At 40.4% G+C, this 18,598-nt stretch overlaps 1 protein-coding gene across 5 annotated transcripts; it reads right to left on the bottom strand.

The window, feature by feature from the left end:
- Window positions 1-226: 226 nt before the first annotated feature.
- Window positions 227-13,174, bottom strand: LOC308098720 (uncharacterized protein). Of its 5 annotated transcripts, none has more exons than XM_080447141.1 (7): window positions 12,945-13,174; window positions 11,096-11,388; window positions 9,707-9,950; window positions 8,251-8,340; window positions 6,021-6,236; window positions 4,941-5,117; window positions 227-3,745 (listed from the first exon to the last, which is right to left on the bottom strand). In XM_080447141.1, exons 1-7 carry the CDS (start codon window positions 13,077-13,079, stop codon window positions 3,581-3,583), a joined length of 1,320 nt encoding a protein of 439 aa, XP_080303267.1. In that variant the 5' UTR covers window positions 13,080-13,174; the 3' UTR covers window positions 227-3,580. The 5 variants fall into 5 exon arrangements, with proteins under 5 accessions (XP_080303267.1, XP_080303268.1, XP_080303269.1 ...); XM_080447142.1 differs by having other exon boundaries at window positions 4,989-5,117; XM_080447143.1 differs by having other exon boundaries at window positions 11,096-11,316.
- Window positions 13,175-18,598: the final 5,424 nt, after the last annotated feature.

Below are 18,598 nucleotides of genomic sequence, written 5' to 3'. Positions count from 1 at the left end.
TCAGAATACATATTTGTATGTGTAGCTAATGTTGCAGCTGGTAACGGAGGTGCTGGGAAGTATAGATGTATTTTCTAAGATGATTCAAGTTTACAGAAAGGACAGAAATAAATGATCTCTGTAAGGAATCCAAAACACTGGAGAGTTCATGAACTAATTTTAATGTAAAATTGATATCCTATTACAGAATAAACTGAATTGATGAGACAAAAACCAACACCAGTAGTGATAATAATAAAACATTTTATTCGTATAGCACTTTTCTAAATACTCAAAGACACTTTACAAGGAGAAAGAAAGCAAAAAAAAACAAAAACAAATAAAACATGTGAATAAAAATAGAAACGACTTTAAAAAGAGAATACAATGTCAGTAGAACTGGGGGTGTTTCAAGAAACAGGGCTGCCAAAGTTAGCAAGATACATTTTCATAACAATTCTTAACTCGTGAAACGTAACATCATCTTTCTTTTGGATTTCATAATACACCGTTTCCTCTTCATATAGACAAAAATGTTTTTTTCCCCTCCCCCCTTTTTTTTCTTAAAGGATTATCAAGCTAACGATGTATACCTGCTTGGTGAATCTGTCAGGTGTGAACTAAAATCATCCAGGCCAGGGAGCAGTGACACAGGCAAGAGGTTTCTACAAGGGGGTATCGGGGCGAGGGAACCCAGAGCCATGGACAGGAATTGGCCATAAGAAGATTCAGGAAGCAGCCATGTTGTCACCTGGCTCACAGTGGTTGCTAAGCAATGTGTGGTTCCCGTTTGTAGAGCCCGATTCAAACTTTGTCGCATATCGAAAACAGCCGACCTACGAGCTCACAACGCGTTGTGAGCTCGTAAGTCAGATGTTTTCGGCGTACGATGGAGCTTTTATTAGGCTCAAGTCAGAATGTTGTACATGTGACCATACTCACCCTGCAAATATCATTCACAATTTCACCAATGCTGCTCTGAAGAAAATTGCTGCAGTTTTTCAGAACAAGAGGATGGAATTTGGTTGGTTTTAATATGAAATGTTATGACTAGTTGTGACTTGACCAGGCTTGACTTTTTAAATGCATTAAAAGCATTCACTGCAGTTTGTGTTTGTAAGGCAGTACCGTGTTGATATGAAGGGGCATCGCCAACAGAGCCTGACCAATAATGTTTGGCCAAAAAAATGTCTTTTTTTTAAAGACATCACTATCAGCGACTATGAAGCCAATGTGCCCCAGTTTTAAGCACTTTCAACCAGGTGCCCGTATTTTGGGCATGTCATTATAGGCTAGGGCCTAAGTGGTAAAAAATAAAAATAAAGTTCTGTGATGAACTGTTTCACATTTACTCGTTTGCTTGTTCATTGTGTAATTAAAGTTAAATGTTCTTTTCATATACTGAAGTTTAATAATATATGTACATAATTTAAAAGTTGTATCAAAAAGTTATTTGTCTATTTTTATTTGTTTGCTTATAAGTTAAATGTTCTCAAAGAGAAACTTTAATCAAATCAACATTTTTCAAATTGCCATAAAGATTTTGCACTTTAACAAAATATCAGTCGACATATCATAATCAATGGTTTAGGACTCTAAAATTGGGACTGGACCAAAAAAGAAAGGATTGACGTCGGTCGGCTCTAGTAGCCAATATGATATGGAATTTTTGGGCACATTTCTTGACGAAAAGTACTGTGAAATAATATGGAACACAACAATTATTGACACTCAGCTCCAGTAAGGCTTATACTGGACTCCAAATAAACTACTAACAGCAATAACAAGCTATAGGTGAAATGACGGTTAAACAAGCTGTGTTTTAACAACATGGCAGCTGCTGTACAACCTGACCACTCTGACCAGCGGCTCTGGGGCGGCTTGACTTGGTTTTAAAGATGTCCTTTTTTTTTTTAAATATTGGAAAAAAAATAAGCAGGGATTTAGTCTAGTAGCTCATCTGTGTTTTGAGAACGCACTTAAACCAAACAGTGCTGAACATATATTTAGAACGGTTAAATAAAATTAAAAAAATAAACCAGAGAGAATGAGTTATTTCCATTGTGGTCCTTTGTGTTGTCATGAGGGGAGGCTGGGTGGAGGCAGAGAGAGACAGAGAGAAAGAGGATAGTGTGTCAACCATATAGTCGCAACATTCCTGGTTTGATTCCAACAAGAGACCTGTGTTGTATGTCCTTCCCCTTCTAAATGAATCAAAAATGGTCAAACATATTCACAATGTCCATTCTGGAACTGGTTTAACGATGTCCATTCTGGAACTGGTTTAACGGAGGAAGCGAGAGCAGGGACCCAAAAAACAACAACCTACAGTTCTTTCCTTACTAAGATCGAGCTATCTGTCTCGAGGAGTTTCTTCTTGCTTCCTAAACCAGAGAGGGAATTTAAGGCATAATCTCACAGGATGCTTCTTTATCATAATCAAACGCTAGGAGTGACTGGGTGTCAGTAATGTAGAGGACAAGAGCGTAAGGCTCATTACATTAACAGTAATTCTCTTTGCTTGTCAATACCAACTGTGTAACACAATGTAAAGTCTCTCCTCTGTAGCGATTTGATAGGTCGGTTGATCTGAGGGTGACAATGTTCTAATTGAGTGCACCTAGAACACTTAGCCTTATAAACTTGAGACGTGTTGTTTGGATACGAAACCGCTGGGGGTAAAAAAAGATCAATTCAAAGAAGTGCCCTAAGTGATTGTGAGCTACAAGAGTTTCAGTTGCTGCTTGTTGTCTGAAACAGACCGTCAAGCTACCTCTTCACCATCTCCCCACAGAATCCCCCCCCAAGGAGACGAGGTCTCACGGACAGAAAGACAAGTTTAGGGGACATACATGTTTTAACTTATGTTCAGTACAGTACATGGCATAGATCATACATGAGGATCAAGGCAACGCTTTGTTTTTTTTTGTTTTTTCCTTTTTTAACCTAACTACTCAGTTACTCAAAGTCAACTATTTTGTCAACGGTTCTGTCTCTGTTAAACAACTCTCTACAGATGAAACTTTCAAAAAGGAGGAAAAGAAAACAAAGAATGCAACATGTCATGGAGGAATCCCAGGATGTTAGCGCTAGGTTGAACGACAGGAAGAGTGTGTGTGTGTGTGTGTGAGGGGGCAGAACTGTTATAGCCTAGCTTTCTGAAAGCAGTTTCAGATGCGGCCTTTTATGACATGACCAGCAAGTCCAACTGAAAGCAAAGGTACTGGGATTTAACTCGACTCCCACCAAGGAACTGGGGGCTACGGCTCCTCTACGGCACTGGTTTCCAACAGCCGGTCCACTGGGTATTGCTGGCTTTCTACACTATGAGTTCCATAGCATTTAGCTGGGTTTCTAGTCATACCAGCTGTCCAATCTGGACTGAGGACAGAGGGTCAAATGGTACACTTCCTGAGAGGACTGAAAACGAGTAATACCAGTGGTACCTGAGCCACAGGACTGGGACACGACTGCTCTAAGGTGGTGGGTGTTATGAGGGGTGGAGGACTAGAAGAGGTGAAGATGATGATGGTGTTGGTGGTTTACAAGGTTCAGGGTAGAGGTGGGGTTGGTGGGCGGGACTTGGGGCTCATCGAGGACCTCATTGGTTGTAGAGGGAGCGTTCCCAGGGCATTCCCTGGATGGTGCGAGGCACCGGAGACGGCTTGAGCGTGGGCGCCCCGTTGGGGTGCAGCGAGTGGCTGATGGGGTTGATGGAGGTCAGAGGTCGCTGCGGGGCCAGAGAGAAGGTGTCCTGGTGTTTAGGCTGGAGAGAGAGAGAGAGAAAGATTGTATACTAGGAGCAGGTATATTCAGGTGTGATAATGAAGTGGGACATAAGGAGGGAATTGGAGTAAAGCAACAGGAGTGAGATGAAAAGAGTTTCAATGAGAAACAGAAAGAGGGAAAGAGGAAGTGAATGAAAGAAGAACGCAAAGTGGTAGGCGTCAGTTTAAATTGTATTATTGATGAGAATATTGCTTATTGTATTTAGATATGGGAAGAGAGCGCAGAAAATGAGTAAAACAGTACAGAGCGAGAATGACTCTTAAGGGAGAAAGTAGTAGAAAAGACACCAAAGAAAACAGAAAGGAGTAGTAGCGACTAGGGGTGCAAACGTGTAGTCAAGTAAAACGTTCAAATTAATCACTTAAACTTTAAGCCTTATTTTATATTTTGTCGTATGGTGATGTCATGTGGCAAACCTAGCTGACAAGCCAACATCATGTCACAATGCGTTTTGGGGGGGAATGTATTGTCTAATCAATTCATCCATTGTTTCTGACCTGACTGACATACTGCATGTATCTTTATCGCCTCACTTCTCTGAAAGTCTATAGTCTAAATTCTAAAATGCCATGACCACTTTCCCTTGGCTGAAGATATATGTAATCTGTGCCAGGTAAAATATAAGTGTTTCCTACAATTACGTGGGCCGATTTCTTGCATCCCTAGTAACAGAGAAAAAGAGAGATGGGGCAAGACAGAAAGTGCATGATGCTAGATTAAGGTCAAAGACTAGCAGATGTTTGAGTAGGAGAGGTTAGGTTTAAGTATAGTCTGAAAGCCAGCAGCACTATGCAGGGTTACACAATTCCGAGGCAACTGTAATTTATTCTAGCTTTTACAATACTGATCCCATAGACATTCCCATGTCACTGTTCCACTTTGACAGCTTTTTTATAAACGAAAAGGCCGGATTTTGATGCTGTGAACCATGTGTTCACACTATTTGAGGAAGAATCAATGAGTGATGAATGTCTCTGAGCTCCTACCATTAGCATCCAGACAGACAGGAATACAGAGGGAGAAGCAGCTAGGAGTTAGTTCGCTAGTCAGGAGATAGCTAGCTAGTTAGGAGTTAGTTACGATAACTAACTCCAAACCAGCTAGATAACTCCCATCTGAATCCATCTAAGGCGGCGGGTTGCATGTGAGGTGAGGGTTTCCCCTCTTCCTACCATGGGGTTGCTGGCGTTCAGCCTAGTGTAAGGCGACATCTCCTTTACCTCAGGAACCAACGGTTGCAGGAGGGAGTAGGAGGAACCAGAGGAGGAAGAGGAGTGTTTATTGGATGAAGAGGAGCTCCTCATGCTCTGCTGGCTGGCCTGGCTCTGAGAGGAGGAGCTAGAACGGCCCTGAGTGCAGAGAGAGAGAGAAGAGATTCAGTCACTTCAGAAGCTGAAGAACAGTAGAACATCAACTACTGACATACACAGCCAGTGCCGAATCCCACTTTCATTCACTTTATTTAGATGGCAATACAAATTAAATGTTTTTAAAGACATTTTTAATAACATTCTTTGATCATTATTTCAACATTTGTAAACACTGCTAACAAGAGATCTCCGCTTTTTCATATATTTGTCATTACTCAAATAACCTTGTAAGTAATATTGTCCAATAAGCTGCAAATATATTTTCTGCATTGCATTTGTGTCAATAGAGTACAGAAGTCCTGACGTCACTCGTTCATCCCCCGGTTCGTAAAGTAATTTCTCTATGGAGAATAACATTGGGTCATCTTAGAATCGTCTCATAAGAATTGTGGTCCAAAAATAAACAAACTGTCTCTGCGATATTGTCAGGGAGCTGGCTCTGTATCGTTTATGATAGTCAGTCACTTATTTGATACAGTCTGTTTCTGGCAAAAAATTAACTAATTCGGTGGAAGTAACATTAGCGTTTTCTCACCGTCATTTGATGCTTCATATCCATAAGAGCCAAACCGCCGGGGTCATTTGTTTATTTTTGCAACACAGTTCTTATTTGATGCGATATTAAAGACGTCTATGGGGATTCAGAACGGGGGTGGAAAACCGCGAACCAGGTAGGATGTGTAAATTACGTCAGACTTGGGTGCTCTATAAAAACTTCAATCAATCAATGCACACTTGTGAGTCTGTATGTGTGTGGGGTGTTTGTTTGTACTTTGTATGTGTCATCTGTGTGTACTTATGCAATTGCTCTACCCCCCTTAGGTACCATGACCTTCAGTTACAACATGTAAAACCACCTTAAAACAACCTTCCGTTCTGTACCTGGTGGGGGTCAGGGATGGTGTTACTAGCCACGCCCCCTCCCTGGGACATTGGGGACACACAGTGAGGGGGCAGGGGGTCCTGCTGGCCATGGCCTCCGTGTGACTGCTGTTGCATCATGGGCGCTGTAGTGTTGTTCTGTTGCTGTTGCTGCTGCTGCTGTTGTTGTTGTTGATGTTGGCGGCGATGACCGTAGTTGGCGCGACGACTGCCAGACTGATAGAGTATGGTGGGTTGGAGGGCATAGGAGTGCAGTGATATAGTTCAGAGAAAAGAGATGGGGGGAAAAGGTATGCCAGAGAAGGAAGGAGAAGAGGGCAGTAGGACAGGGAGGAGAGAAGGGCATACGATAAAAAAGGACAGAAGGAGAGAGGGGAAGGGAAGGAGGGAAAGAGATAAGTTATATATATGATATATTCCGACACTCGTAGCAACAACACTGCTAATAAAGCATGCTGAGCTGAACAGTGGACAGAAGAACAGGAAGTGACAGATGACAGACGAGGAGTCCTCAGGAGCTCTGGTTGGTTCACTTATTGGACGTCTGGATGATAATAGCCAATTACGCAGACCATTTAATTAATTATAGCTGGAATGGGAACAATTATAAGGACTCGCTGTCCTGTCTTCCTCACTACCGCCTCTCCGTCATGGTGGATGGACTGAGTAAGCTGTGCAAACACACACATACGCACACACACACACACTTTTGTTTTTAACCCACAATTTGTTTATTCTTTCTCAATTTGTTTATTCTGTGTCGCTCCCTAACAAGCTTATCACATAAACTTAATCTGAACCTACTGGTAGGCCTAACCTTCACCTAGTCCAAAATAAAAATGAAATCCTTGTTCAGCTCTCATCACCCAGACAGTGCTGGGTGATATGACTTCACTAGAACATATTAATATTTACAGACGATTGCCGACGTTCACGTTTTTAATTATTAGCATACAATGTAGCTCATATATATATATATATATATATATATATATATATATATATATATATATATATATATATATATATATATGACACACTGATTAAAGGCGAAGCAACAAAAAGATAATTTTTTTAATCGCTTTCCATGTTAGGAAAAGGTGAAAATTATAAGAGAAAATATTGGATTGTTCATCTAGCTCAAACATATACTAAACATCAATGACATTAGAGAACTACTGGACTGATGCTCAGACATATATTAAAGTGGCCTTAGTTTTTAAGTACCTCTACCTTACATCCACGTATATTGCTGGTATTAAATATATCAACATCAAGAAACATTGATTATAGTTTGGTTGATGTATAAATACATCCAACAGCCTGAGTTTTGTTTGCCATTATCACCATTTTCGTTTAAATACTTGGGCAACAAGTACTGATAGAAGCAGCTATTTAGACATATGCTGGCTAGAAATGTACGTATATTCGTTACTTGTTCACATATAGTACACTATTACCTAGATGCATGCTGTTTGCTTGCCCATAGATGCTAAGTATGTTATTTAGATAGCATGTAATTAATTTATGTTAGGTTTGATGTTTGCATGGTATCCTAGTTACTTTGTAGAACTGAATTGTTTTCTTGGCACTCCATTTACTTGACCACTTACCCTGTAGTTTGTTGACTAGATTACATGCCGTTTACTCCAAATCTTGTTCCAGTCACTCTGGATAAAAGCATCTGCTAAATGCCTTAATTGTTTCTATAAAGGCTGAACCTGAGAGAGATACCAGGAAGTGACAAACAGTCATGATTGGAGCCACAAGTCAAAGTCTGTCACTTAATGATTGGAAAGCCGGGGTACACACCACCATGTTGGTGGAGTGGAGACAGAAGGTAGAATTTCTTTAAATCATAGTTATCTGTTCCTTGTTTATTTTCACTAACAGCTCTATAAAATCTCCCAGCACACAATAGAGTCATCTCATCCGACTCATTATATCGATAGAACTTAAAGATTACTAGTATTACAAACTGTACCGAGGAGGGAAACAAAAATCACTTTAGACTCTTGTCCTGTAGGACCAGAGGAGGATAAAGGAAAGTTTTAATAGAACTATCTCTTAAATCTCATCTCTAAACCCTAGTCCATAAGAAAAATGAATGTAGTGAACACGTTACTGTCCCCTACATTCACAACTACTGTTTGATCTGCTGACGGAGTCACAGACATACACACAAACAACCACACACATCCACCAGTGGGTCAGCCGTGCTCACACCAACCTGGTTCTTTATGGCGGCGGGGCAGCGATGCTGAGCTAGATCCAGCATGGTTCTGTAGCTCTTAAAGCAGGACGGACAGCTGAACCGGTTCTTATGAACCCAGCACACACAAACGCACAAACACACACACACAGGCACACACACAAAGTTTGAGTTACTATACTTGCGAGTACAATTCCACGGGGGTTGTATATGTATTTATTCCCTAACCTCTAAACCCTGACACTTGCCCTAAACTTAGCCTAACCCTAATTCTAACCCTGACCTCCTAAACCATGTTTACTTCGAGGAACAGCCCTCTCACAGATGGAGGATTGTGGATGGACTGTCCTCGTGAGGACGGAGGGTACAGTGGTTGAGGAGATAGAATTATAAGATTAAGTGTGATATTATGTGCACGTGCTTCCACAGAGACACTGCCCCACTCTCACACAACCCCACAAACTTTTGGTTGGAACTCAACCTTTTCGCACCCTCGTCACATCAAGTGGTGATTTTCAAGTCTCCAATCAGATTTCAGTGATGCCAAATCAAAATTTTAGAACAGATATTTTTCTCGGACTGACAAATGTACAAGCCGCATATTATATTGGCCAAAAACACAACTCTGTGCACCCATACCAACAATTCCATTGCATTACCTCACTCATTCACACACTCAACCAGCCTGAACGACTAAGTATGCATAAATATTGAATTTCCACAATAAACAGAATTAAAGAACGATAACATGCTGTCGATACTGAAACACTTAATTGCATTTCATTTAGCATGCACATGGTGCTGAAAAGCATCATCAGTCTGATAGAAACACCAAGAGTTAAACCATTATAATACATCTGATAATTAGGGTTGGGTGCTGAAATTGTCCAGTACCTACCGGACCAAATAACAACGCATATTTCATTTGCTTCATTTCGGGGCTACTTAAATGCCTGAAGTGTCAATTTGCACCCCGCTTCAAACAGACATAACAGGCAACAGAAGCATCACCGCACATGCAACTAATAAACAAAATAAACTTGCTCTGCCTCTGACAGCAGCATGAAGGCTACCATTACTCAAACACGGTAAAAAATAAAATCAACTCAAGAAATTCCAATACCAGGACGTGCGTCGTGCAATGTGTAAAGGGGGGAACATCCAATTTAGTCTTGTGGCATCAAACACAGGCACAAAGTATCTGGGTCAGCCCTGTAGATAGGTAGATAGATTGCTAAATAGATAGAAGTTAATAAAGAGTGTTAACAGTTAATATAAATAGCATTAACTTATCGGTTCCAGGCACCATTTGAAAGTACGGGTTTAGCGCTTGCATTCGGATGAAACCCAAATGATCGAATGAACCCAACCCTATCTTATAATGATCATTTTCATCATAGACCAGCAGTTAACAGACAGACAAAGGACACCAATATAAAAACATCGCGAATACACCCACCTTCACTCTTCTCACCTGGCTGGAAACATTATTACAGCGGTGCTGGGCCAGCTCCAACATGGTGCGGAAGCTCTTGCAGCAGTTGGGGCAGTCAAAGCGGTTGGGCCCATCATCGTGGATCTTCTGGTGGTTGCGCAGGTAACGAGCAAGCCGGAAGGCCTTGCCACACAGATCACACATGTAGCGCTTCGACCCGTGGATGCGCATGTGGTTACGCAGGGACATGTAGTTTGTGTACGGCTTGGCACAGAAGTCACATCTGTTGGGGAATGGGGATGTGTGTGGTGTGTGTGGTGAAGGGATGTTGGGAGTGTGTTAATGTATGCATGTGTGGATGTGCGGTCAGAAATGGGGGAAGAGAGATCAGAGCAGACAGAATAAGGGGTAAGTCTTAGGGTTACATTTTTCCATTTCAGTAAACTAAGTACTGTACAGCAGTGGTTCTCAAAGTGGAGTCCGGGGACCCCCAGTGGTCCTTAAGGGGGTTTCAGTGGGCCCCCAGCAAAATGAACACTTATTCCCCATTTAATTAAAAATAGCCTATCTACAAGGTTACAATGCATTGCTACAGGAGCTTGCAGACCTGATTTTATTCTTTTTTCACATATCTTTTCTTATGGGGGTTCGTGGCACAACAACTTTTCAAATGGGGGTCTGCAACCAAATGCATACAGGATACATTATTCCTGGTTGTACACTTCCAAATAAAACCCACCTTCACACAATTCACATCATGAATGTCTTACACATTTCAAATTAAGGGCATGCATTAAACCGATTCATGGCATGTATTAAACCATGAATTTAAACAGCTCTAATTCTTACATTGAAACTAGCCACCTTTGTCATTGGTTGAGAAGGTCCATTGGACACAGACACATACTGTACACAGACGTACAGAGATGCGAACATGAATGGATATATATACATGGAGGGATATAAAATGATAAAATGGAGTTGTGAGTGGAATTGCACTGTGCATTATTTTACTTGCGCATAAACCTACAGTGAGTGGGCACGGAAATTCGTATGGAATCAATACTGTGGTTGCCTGATGCCGCGGTATAACTTTACATCCCTAATACAGAGTCTGACAGAGGAAGAGAAGACTGTCACCCTCGTGGTCTATTACATTTTCCGGTTTGGTCTTAGCTCGTCATAACTTTGATAGTCCGTTTTTGTAGTTTTGTGTGTGCGTGTGCGCAGAATGGGCTATTTCTCGTGGAAAAGAACAAGCAATAATTGTAACCCTTTTGTTCTACCAGACTAGAACCTTTTTGTAACAATTTTGATTAGAATGTTCAGTTCTAAAAACTGTAATCTCATGCAAGAGAACATACAACTGTCAGACACGTCCTGTCTATGACAGATCACACAGTCGTCATAGTACCCCTACCCACACACCTGAAATCTCCGGTCCTGTGGGTGAGTTTGTGATTGAGCAGTGAGCTGGCATGCTTGTAGGCGCAGGTACAAAGGTCGCAGGCATACGGCCTCTCATCTGCCTCCATGTCGGCAACGACCGCAGCGGCAGCTGCTGCGGCTGCCCGGGTCTCCAGGCTGAGGCTGGACAGAGTCCCTGACGAGGTGGGCAGCTGGTCGCACCAACTGATGGTTGACGTCGGCTGTCGCAGAGGAGGAAAGGTTGTGTCAATGGAGTGACAGTGTTGCAGTGCGGGAGGTTTTAACAGCATACCCTTGAGACAGGCGGAGGATGAGAATGTGTGAGTCACATATGAGAAACCATAAAAGGAAGACAAAAGGTTCAAATAGTTTCCATAATCACTAAAACCATATATAAATGGTTGCATGTCAAATTGCCTAAATAGCCGATCTAGCAAGTCTGTAGATCAGATATTTTTACCTATTTAGACTTGCCCCAAATAGGGAAGCTAGGGTTCAAGTGGTTAAACTTTACATCTTAGAATAAACAAATGAAGCGCACTACAAAATGGCCTAGTTTTTAAATTCATTGTTCATTTCGAGTGTTCTGCCAACTTAACCAAACAAAACAAAACTTGACTGATGGTTGAACAAAAAACAAACAATTAAATGACGGGCAGCAGGACAGAGCATGAGAGTCACGTCACATTCAAAAAAGGTGACTAGAAAGTAGTGTGTTTGACGCATAATGTCGCAGGCAGTTAATGTTACGGCTGTATAATGATGATGAATATAATGATGAAAGGAGCTCACAGTCTACTGAGCCACAAAGAGCTCTTTCAAAGTGCGGGGCGGCTTCCGCTCCGGTTTCCGGTGAGACAGCCTCATCATGTTTACTTTTCTCCCACTCACTAAAACATCTTCCAGGCCGAACACATTTAAAACACAAAGTTCTGCTTCCACTAATAAAAAATAAATACAAAATAATACCCCCCACCATAAAATAAACATGTTGCATTTTGTGACTTTCCGAGTGGTTTTGAATAACCAGCTCATATAAAATATACATCCTCTGGCCGGTTTGGAGGAGAAGAAAAAAAAAAGCTCGCGTGAGAGCCTGGTCCTCGAGCTAACGTCAAGCTAACGGCTGCATTGTTACCGTTATGAAACAATATTACGTGCTTTTAATTTCCAAACGCGCAGCTCGCGTGTTTTAAACCGGTTCCGACCATAACTAAACCAGAGTGATTGAACAACACTCCGTTTGTGTGACGTGAGAAGCGGTGAATTAACGCAAAGGAACAGAACAAACACAGCCGATTAGCCAACTAGCCAGCCAGGCTAAAGTAGGCCGTGACGACGTTAGCTCGATGCTAACAATGTTGTTCATCGAAAATAACGGCCAGGGGGGTGGAGGAGAGGAAAAAAAACAGCTAACGTTCTTATAGCTGCAAGCTAACATTAACAGAATGATGTTCACACAAACAGATTATTTTCCTTTTTTTTTTTAAAGCGTGCGTTTACATAAACAAATATATATACACAATGGAAGAGGGGGCTTTTAGCTCGGGCTTCATTTATACATCACCGCTGGACAAAACAAAATGACAAAATCTTCCCAACATAAGACGAACGTTGTTTGAAAACTGAGTAAAAGTGTCGACGTTTGCCGCGTCGACACTTTTTTTTCTCCATTAGATAATAACGTCATTTTTAGTCTCGAGCGGAACGAAAGGCGCTCGCTCGCGCGGCGGCGGCTCAATATTTTTAACGGAGGGTTTAGTGTGTTCTCGCAGCGAGGCGGAGCGGCTCGGGGAGAGAGAGAGGAGATGAGGAGGCTGCAGCCTGAGCCAGCAGGAGGTTTTCTTACTCCGGAGTCATTGGGATCCTTCTTCCAGAACAGCTGGGAACAGTGTCCAAAAGATTCCGCCGAGGTCACATAATTCACGCCATTCCTGTCCTGAAAGTCTCCGTGCGCGCCGCCCGCGGTCGTCCTGGCGTACATGTTCGCTTCTTTTGTTGTTTGTGTTCGACTTTATTTTTTTCCCCTCTCCCTCTCTTGGTTGAAAAGAAACAGGGCCGCTTTTGTCGGATACCTCCTCCTCCTTCTTCCGAAAAGAAGAAAAAAAAAAACGTTCTTCTGTTGTTGTGAGTATTTTTGGCGGCTGACAACTCCACCGGGTTAGTTCATTGGCGCCGCCTACTGGATTGGAGTGTGAACTGTGCCCTAACAACAACATAATGTATTGTTATTATATAGTATTATTATCATACGTCATATTATTATGATTATTGTGATATTAATATTAATATCTTGGAAAATAGATCTTAATATACTCAGTGAGTATTTTAAACTTGTTAAATGAAAGAAAGCAAAGTTGACATGTCATGACACCGTCCTATGATGATGTGTATAGATCAGGCTTAAGACACACTAAACTAAATGCTCACTTAAATGTATCATGCTGGTTTGTTTCTTGTTATATCTTCAAAGCGAATGTTTAGGCTATTCCTTCACCTTTTCAGTGGGGTTTTGGGGCTGTTATTGACATGCCCTTTGGCATAGCCATTACATGGCATAGCCATTACATTTCATAACCACAACAAACATCCATATGATGGTCCGCGGCCAAATAGATATTAATTTGGGGGTCCTTGACATGAAAAAGTTTGAGAACTGCACTGCATTATCAGTGGGTAAAGTAAGTACATTTACTTTAAGTAATTTGAGGTACTTTTACTTTACTGGAATATTTCCAATTGTCTATACTTTTACTTCTACTCCACTACATCTCAGAGGCAAATATTGTACTTTTACTCCACTACAATAATTTGAAAACTTTAGTTACTAGTTACTTTGTAGATATAAATTATTACATTATAAAACATACATTAACCACTTTAGCCCTATTTTATTCCTAGGCTATTTGAAAATAGCAGATCTACAAGCTCACAGCGTGTCGTGTTGTGAGCTTGTAGATCTGCTATTTTCAAACATTTAGTACTTTTACTTTTGGTACTTTAAGTACATTTTGATACCAATACTTTTGTACTTTTACCCAAGTGAATTTTGAAATTTTCCGGACTTTTACTTGTAACGGAGTACTTCTACTTTGCAGTATTGATACTTTTACTTAAGTAAAACATTTGTGTACTTTTTCCACCACTGTGCATTATTCAACCCAACCTTGAAGTCAGAACATCTACTCAGCCTGTACCTCGGTTTTACCTACATGCAGGGAGAGCATGTTGTCCAAAAGCCAGGTGCTAATCATTGTGAGCTCTGAACTAAGAGAGCTCTCCAAGGTGGCTTGCTGTTTATATGAGACATCAAGACAGCTGAGTCATATAGGTATATATTGGTACCCTTATAACCCTGCTTTATTACATTTTAACGCTAAGAGCCACTTTTTGCGTGCGTGTGTGCGTGTGTGCGTGTGTGTGTGTGTGTGTGTGTGTGTGAGAGTGAGAGAGAGGGGGGGGCATTGTCTTCCCCATGTGTTTAATTTTTTACTATACAGTGTACTACTGTAGTAAAAGTGTAAGGCACTGTAATGTTGGCATCAAGTCAAACTCCTGAACATCTAGATGCCGGAGATGTTTAGGAGTTTTGACTTGATGCCAACATCCTGTTGTAGTTGTACATCCATCAAACTTTCACAAAGTAGCAGGGAAAACATGACCTGACATCCATCAGAAAGGGTCAATTCAAGACCTCAGTCGCAATAGAATCAGTAGCCAAAACTATGCAGATAACTCTATGAGCATATCGCCTACAAGCAATTGCAATTCATCAGCATGACATACAGACTTATAGAACAGGGGTGGACAACCTTTTTGGGCACATGATCACTTCACCATTCTCCAAGGTGGGGGTGAATACCCATGGTGATAGACGTTAAAAACAACCACTGCTTCTACATCTTATTATAGCTGCTATAGAATATGCTTGCTTTATTAGAATAATACAAGCATAGGATAAGTTTGATTGATTGAATACTTTATTAGTAACACTGAGAATGCATATAATAACACCTAGCAAATAATGAGTCAATTTAAAATGAATAATTAACGGAAAGATACATTCTGACTGCATGGGATTAAAGTTGTTTACACATCGAACAATAATGTATTTGATCAACTCAGTAGCCCAAACGGATCACCTGGTAGATCAAAACGAGGTGTTTGCCCACCATTCAATTTCTGTCTATGAAATTGGTTCTCAAAGTTGGGCCCGGAGACCCTCGAGGTTCCTTGAGGGGGTTCCAGGGGGTTTTGGGATATTTGAAAATAGCCGATCTACAAGCTCACAACGTACCGATTCGCAACGTGTTGTGGGCTTCTAGAGCTGCTATTTTGTATGTCCCTGCATGGCACAAAATCTAATCTTGACATGAACATGTTTGAGAATCACTGGTCTCTGTGGCATCAGCTCTGCAGGCGCTTCCATAATGTTGCTTGACAGAATGCTAAAGCATTACTGAATAATCAACTATATGAATATGAATCAACTACAAACATATCTTCCTGGTAGGTGCAAACATACCTACATTACGACATTCAATTGGCCTACAATGAAGGCATGTGTAGCATTCTTATCTAGAGCTAATAACAAAGGGCAAGATTGGAGAAAACAGCAACAGTGGTCAGCCAACAACATCATCAAAGGTATGAGATGTGTTTACAATGAGCTATGGACTTCAATTCCCATCAGCCTGTTCAACAAGCCTGCACTGCCACCTTGTGGTCATACCACCACACCTTCTCCCGAAGGTTACTGGTTCATTCTACTCTGACACACTTGTTGGGTTAAGGCTACCCTCTTTTGATGAGACTTTAGCCTGCATTACCCCAGTTGTAAGGATGATAACCAGTGTTCTACATTGATTTGTAATAAAGGGAATAACACAAATAATACTTTAACAATGTTTATTCAGGCCTGGGGAGCTTTTACAAATCATGCATGTTTGTAGCTGCTACTACCAAATGCCATTATATAGGACTGGTAAGCAAACCCAGCCTTACACATTACATATTCACGGTGTCCTGTGTCTAACATCTGTTTCTCTCATTGACCAGGCTATATGCGATTCTATCTAACTACTGACTAAGACTTGAGAGCCTTTAATGGCCCGATAAAGAATGATATAATAAACATACAATAAACTATATAGTATGATATATTATGAAAAATCATATTATCACCAATGGACTTGATTTAGTAGTAGATGTGATATTGGTCTGTGTACCACCATCAATATGAAAGAAATATGTAATGTTCATAATAATTGACAGTGTAAAGGTTTCACTAGACTAACTATGGTATATTAGGCTATTCATTCTATTGCAGTACTGTACTCTTAACTCCCTACATATATCCCACAATGATAGTAGCCTAAACGATCCTATATTTTCAGATGTTTTATGTCATGAAATGTTCCATTTAATTGTGTTTAATTGTGTATTTTCCATTGTTATTCTATCTAATATCCACTCAATATCCACCAGTAGTATAGGTTAACAAAGGGTTATTTAATCAATGCAATAGAATAATCACCTTGGCATGTACGGTACACACAAGTTACATAGTCAGGGTATATCATAAATAAATACCTCACAGCAATAAATAAATACAGAGGCCTAAACTATAGGCTAATCCCTTTCACTCACGTATGTGCCTTTCACATGTATTATAATGTCAGCCAATAATATTAACAGTAATCCTTAAAAGTTATATTTGATACATTATATTCAAATTCAAAGTTTTACTTGCAATTTATGCACTGACAACTGGACTGAAACAGACACAGCTGATTAGAACAGTGGTTCTCAACCTTTTCAGGCTGTGACCCCCTTAAATAATCATATTTGAACAGGGGATCCCCACCCTGACAAGCACTAGGAGTTGAAGCATTTTGTTTGACTCTATTCCACAGATAAATATTGGGAACAATAGCAGATCTACTCAAGATGTGAGCTTGTAGATCAGCTATTTTCATAAATGTTTGCCTCTTTCTTATATGATTTGACAATTTGGCCAATGTTTGACCAGTTTTTATAGTATAGTTACACTCTCAGCTGGGTGGGACTACTTTTTTACCTTTAAAAATCTCTTTCCAAAGGGAGGGAGCCCTGGGACACAACAGGCAGCAGTGAAATGTAAAACTCACAAGAATGAAGCAACTCAATAAAACTAAGAATAAATAAAATAAAACAAACCAAAAAAAACATAGCAGATATCAAATAAAAACTATTACCATTACCTGGCAAATATAGTGAGTTTATGTTGTGCATCAATCAATTCAATGCATAGGATAAAGTTTTATGGTACCTGCTCTTGTTTGAATTTTATGACTGTGTGGTGAGACTAGTGACAACTATTATTACTACTGATTGTCTATTGAAACAGTTTGAACACTTTGAAATGGTTTTCCTCATCACCTTAATAGTGTCATTGTCATGATGGCTAAACCAATCAAGTGTTGTTTCTTGAGCTAACTCTGTCTGTCTGTCTTACAACCACTGTTGGATATAAGGGGAAATTTACATCCAATATTTTGCTGAACAAAATCTTTTTATCCTCTTGGCAATGCCACAGTTGATGTATACACGAGCCAATCTTCATCATGCCAGCACATATCATAAACATTACATTTATTTCTATGGTGATGTTTTCCCCATCTGTCATGTTGGGTTGTCCTGCTACACCAGTGGTTCTCAAACCTTTTCATGCCCCCAACTAAATATGTATTTGGCCACGGACCCCCATCTGAATATATTTTCTGCCAACCCCCAAACTACAATACATTTGTGTTGGATTGTTTTGGGGAATAGGCGATCTACAAGCTCACAACACGCCTCATCGCGACACATTGTGAGCTTGTAGATCAGCTATTTTCCAATATATAGGTTTAAAGTGGTTAAGCTTTGATGATATATGAACTCATTTTGCTGGAGACCCCCTGTAACCCCCGCAAGAACCCCTGGGGGTCCCCACGCCCCACTTTGAGAATCAATATGTCCTATACATTTCTATTTAAGGACCTGAAACAAATTACAGTATCAATGTACATACTGCCATTGAACATGCAGTGTGGTCACACCTTTAGCAGCGGAATATACAGTTTAAAACTAGTAAAAAAAACATTATGCAGATGATGCACATCATAACATCCACATCCATTTGTCAAAGAGTTTCATCTTAGGCAGGTTCATTCGTTCTTGACGATTCTGTGAGTAAAACATGAGTTGAAAGATAATTAGAATCTTTGCAAAATGTGCCCAATATTTGAACAGTTTGATGAATACATGTTGGTGTATTAACTTCTCGGGCGTCTATTTGTTTTTAATTCTAGCTTAATAAATGTATCTATTTATCTAAATACATTTTCTGCTTACTGGACATTTACTCAAAAATGGCTTGACCTCAAGATATGAATTACAGTATGGAATAATAATAATAATAATAATAATACATTTTATTTGTAACACTCTTTATATTTGAACCAAATCTCAAAGTGCTAC

This window comes from Gymnoscopelus braueri (genome assembly GCF_963280865.1).
Source record: "Gymnoscopelus braueri genome assembly, chromosome: 13".
Lineage (NCBI taxonomy): Eukaryota > Metazoa > Chordata > Actinopteri > Myctophiformes > Myctophidae > Gymnoscopelus > Gymnoscopelus braueri.
The sequence above is the reverse complement of the archived record's forward strand: the minus strand, read 5'-3'. Positions and strand labels throughout refer to the sequence as shown.

Excerpts from the sequence above, each read along its gene's own strand:
- LOC308098720 (XM_080447141.1), bottom strand. The coding sequence starts at position 13,079 with ATGTACGCCAGGACGACCGCGGGCGGCGCGCACGGAGACTTTCAGGAC. Across the intron at positions 9,951-11,095 it reads CACAGGACCGGAGATTTCAG|ATGTGACTTCTGTGCCAAGC; the intron begins GTGTGTGGGTAG and ends ATTCCCCAACAG. Across the intron at positions 6,237-8,250 it reads CCGCCGCCATAAAGAACCAG|TCTGGCAGTCGTCGCGCCAA; the intron begins GTTGGTGTGAGC and ends ATACTCTATCAG.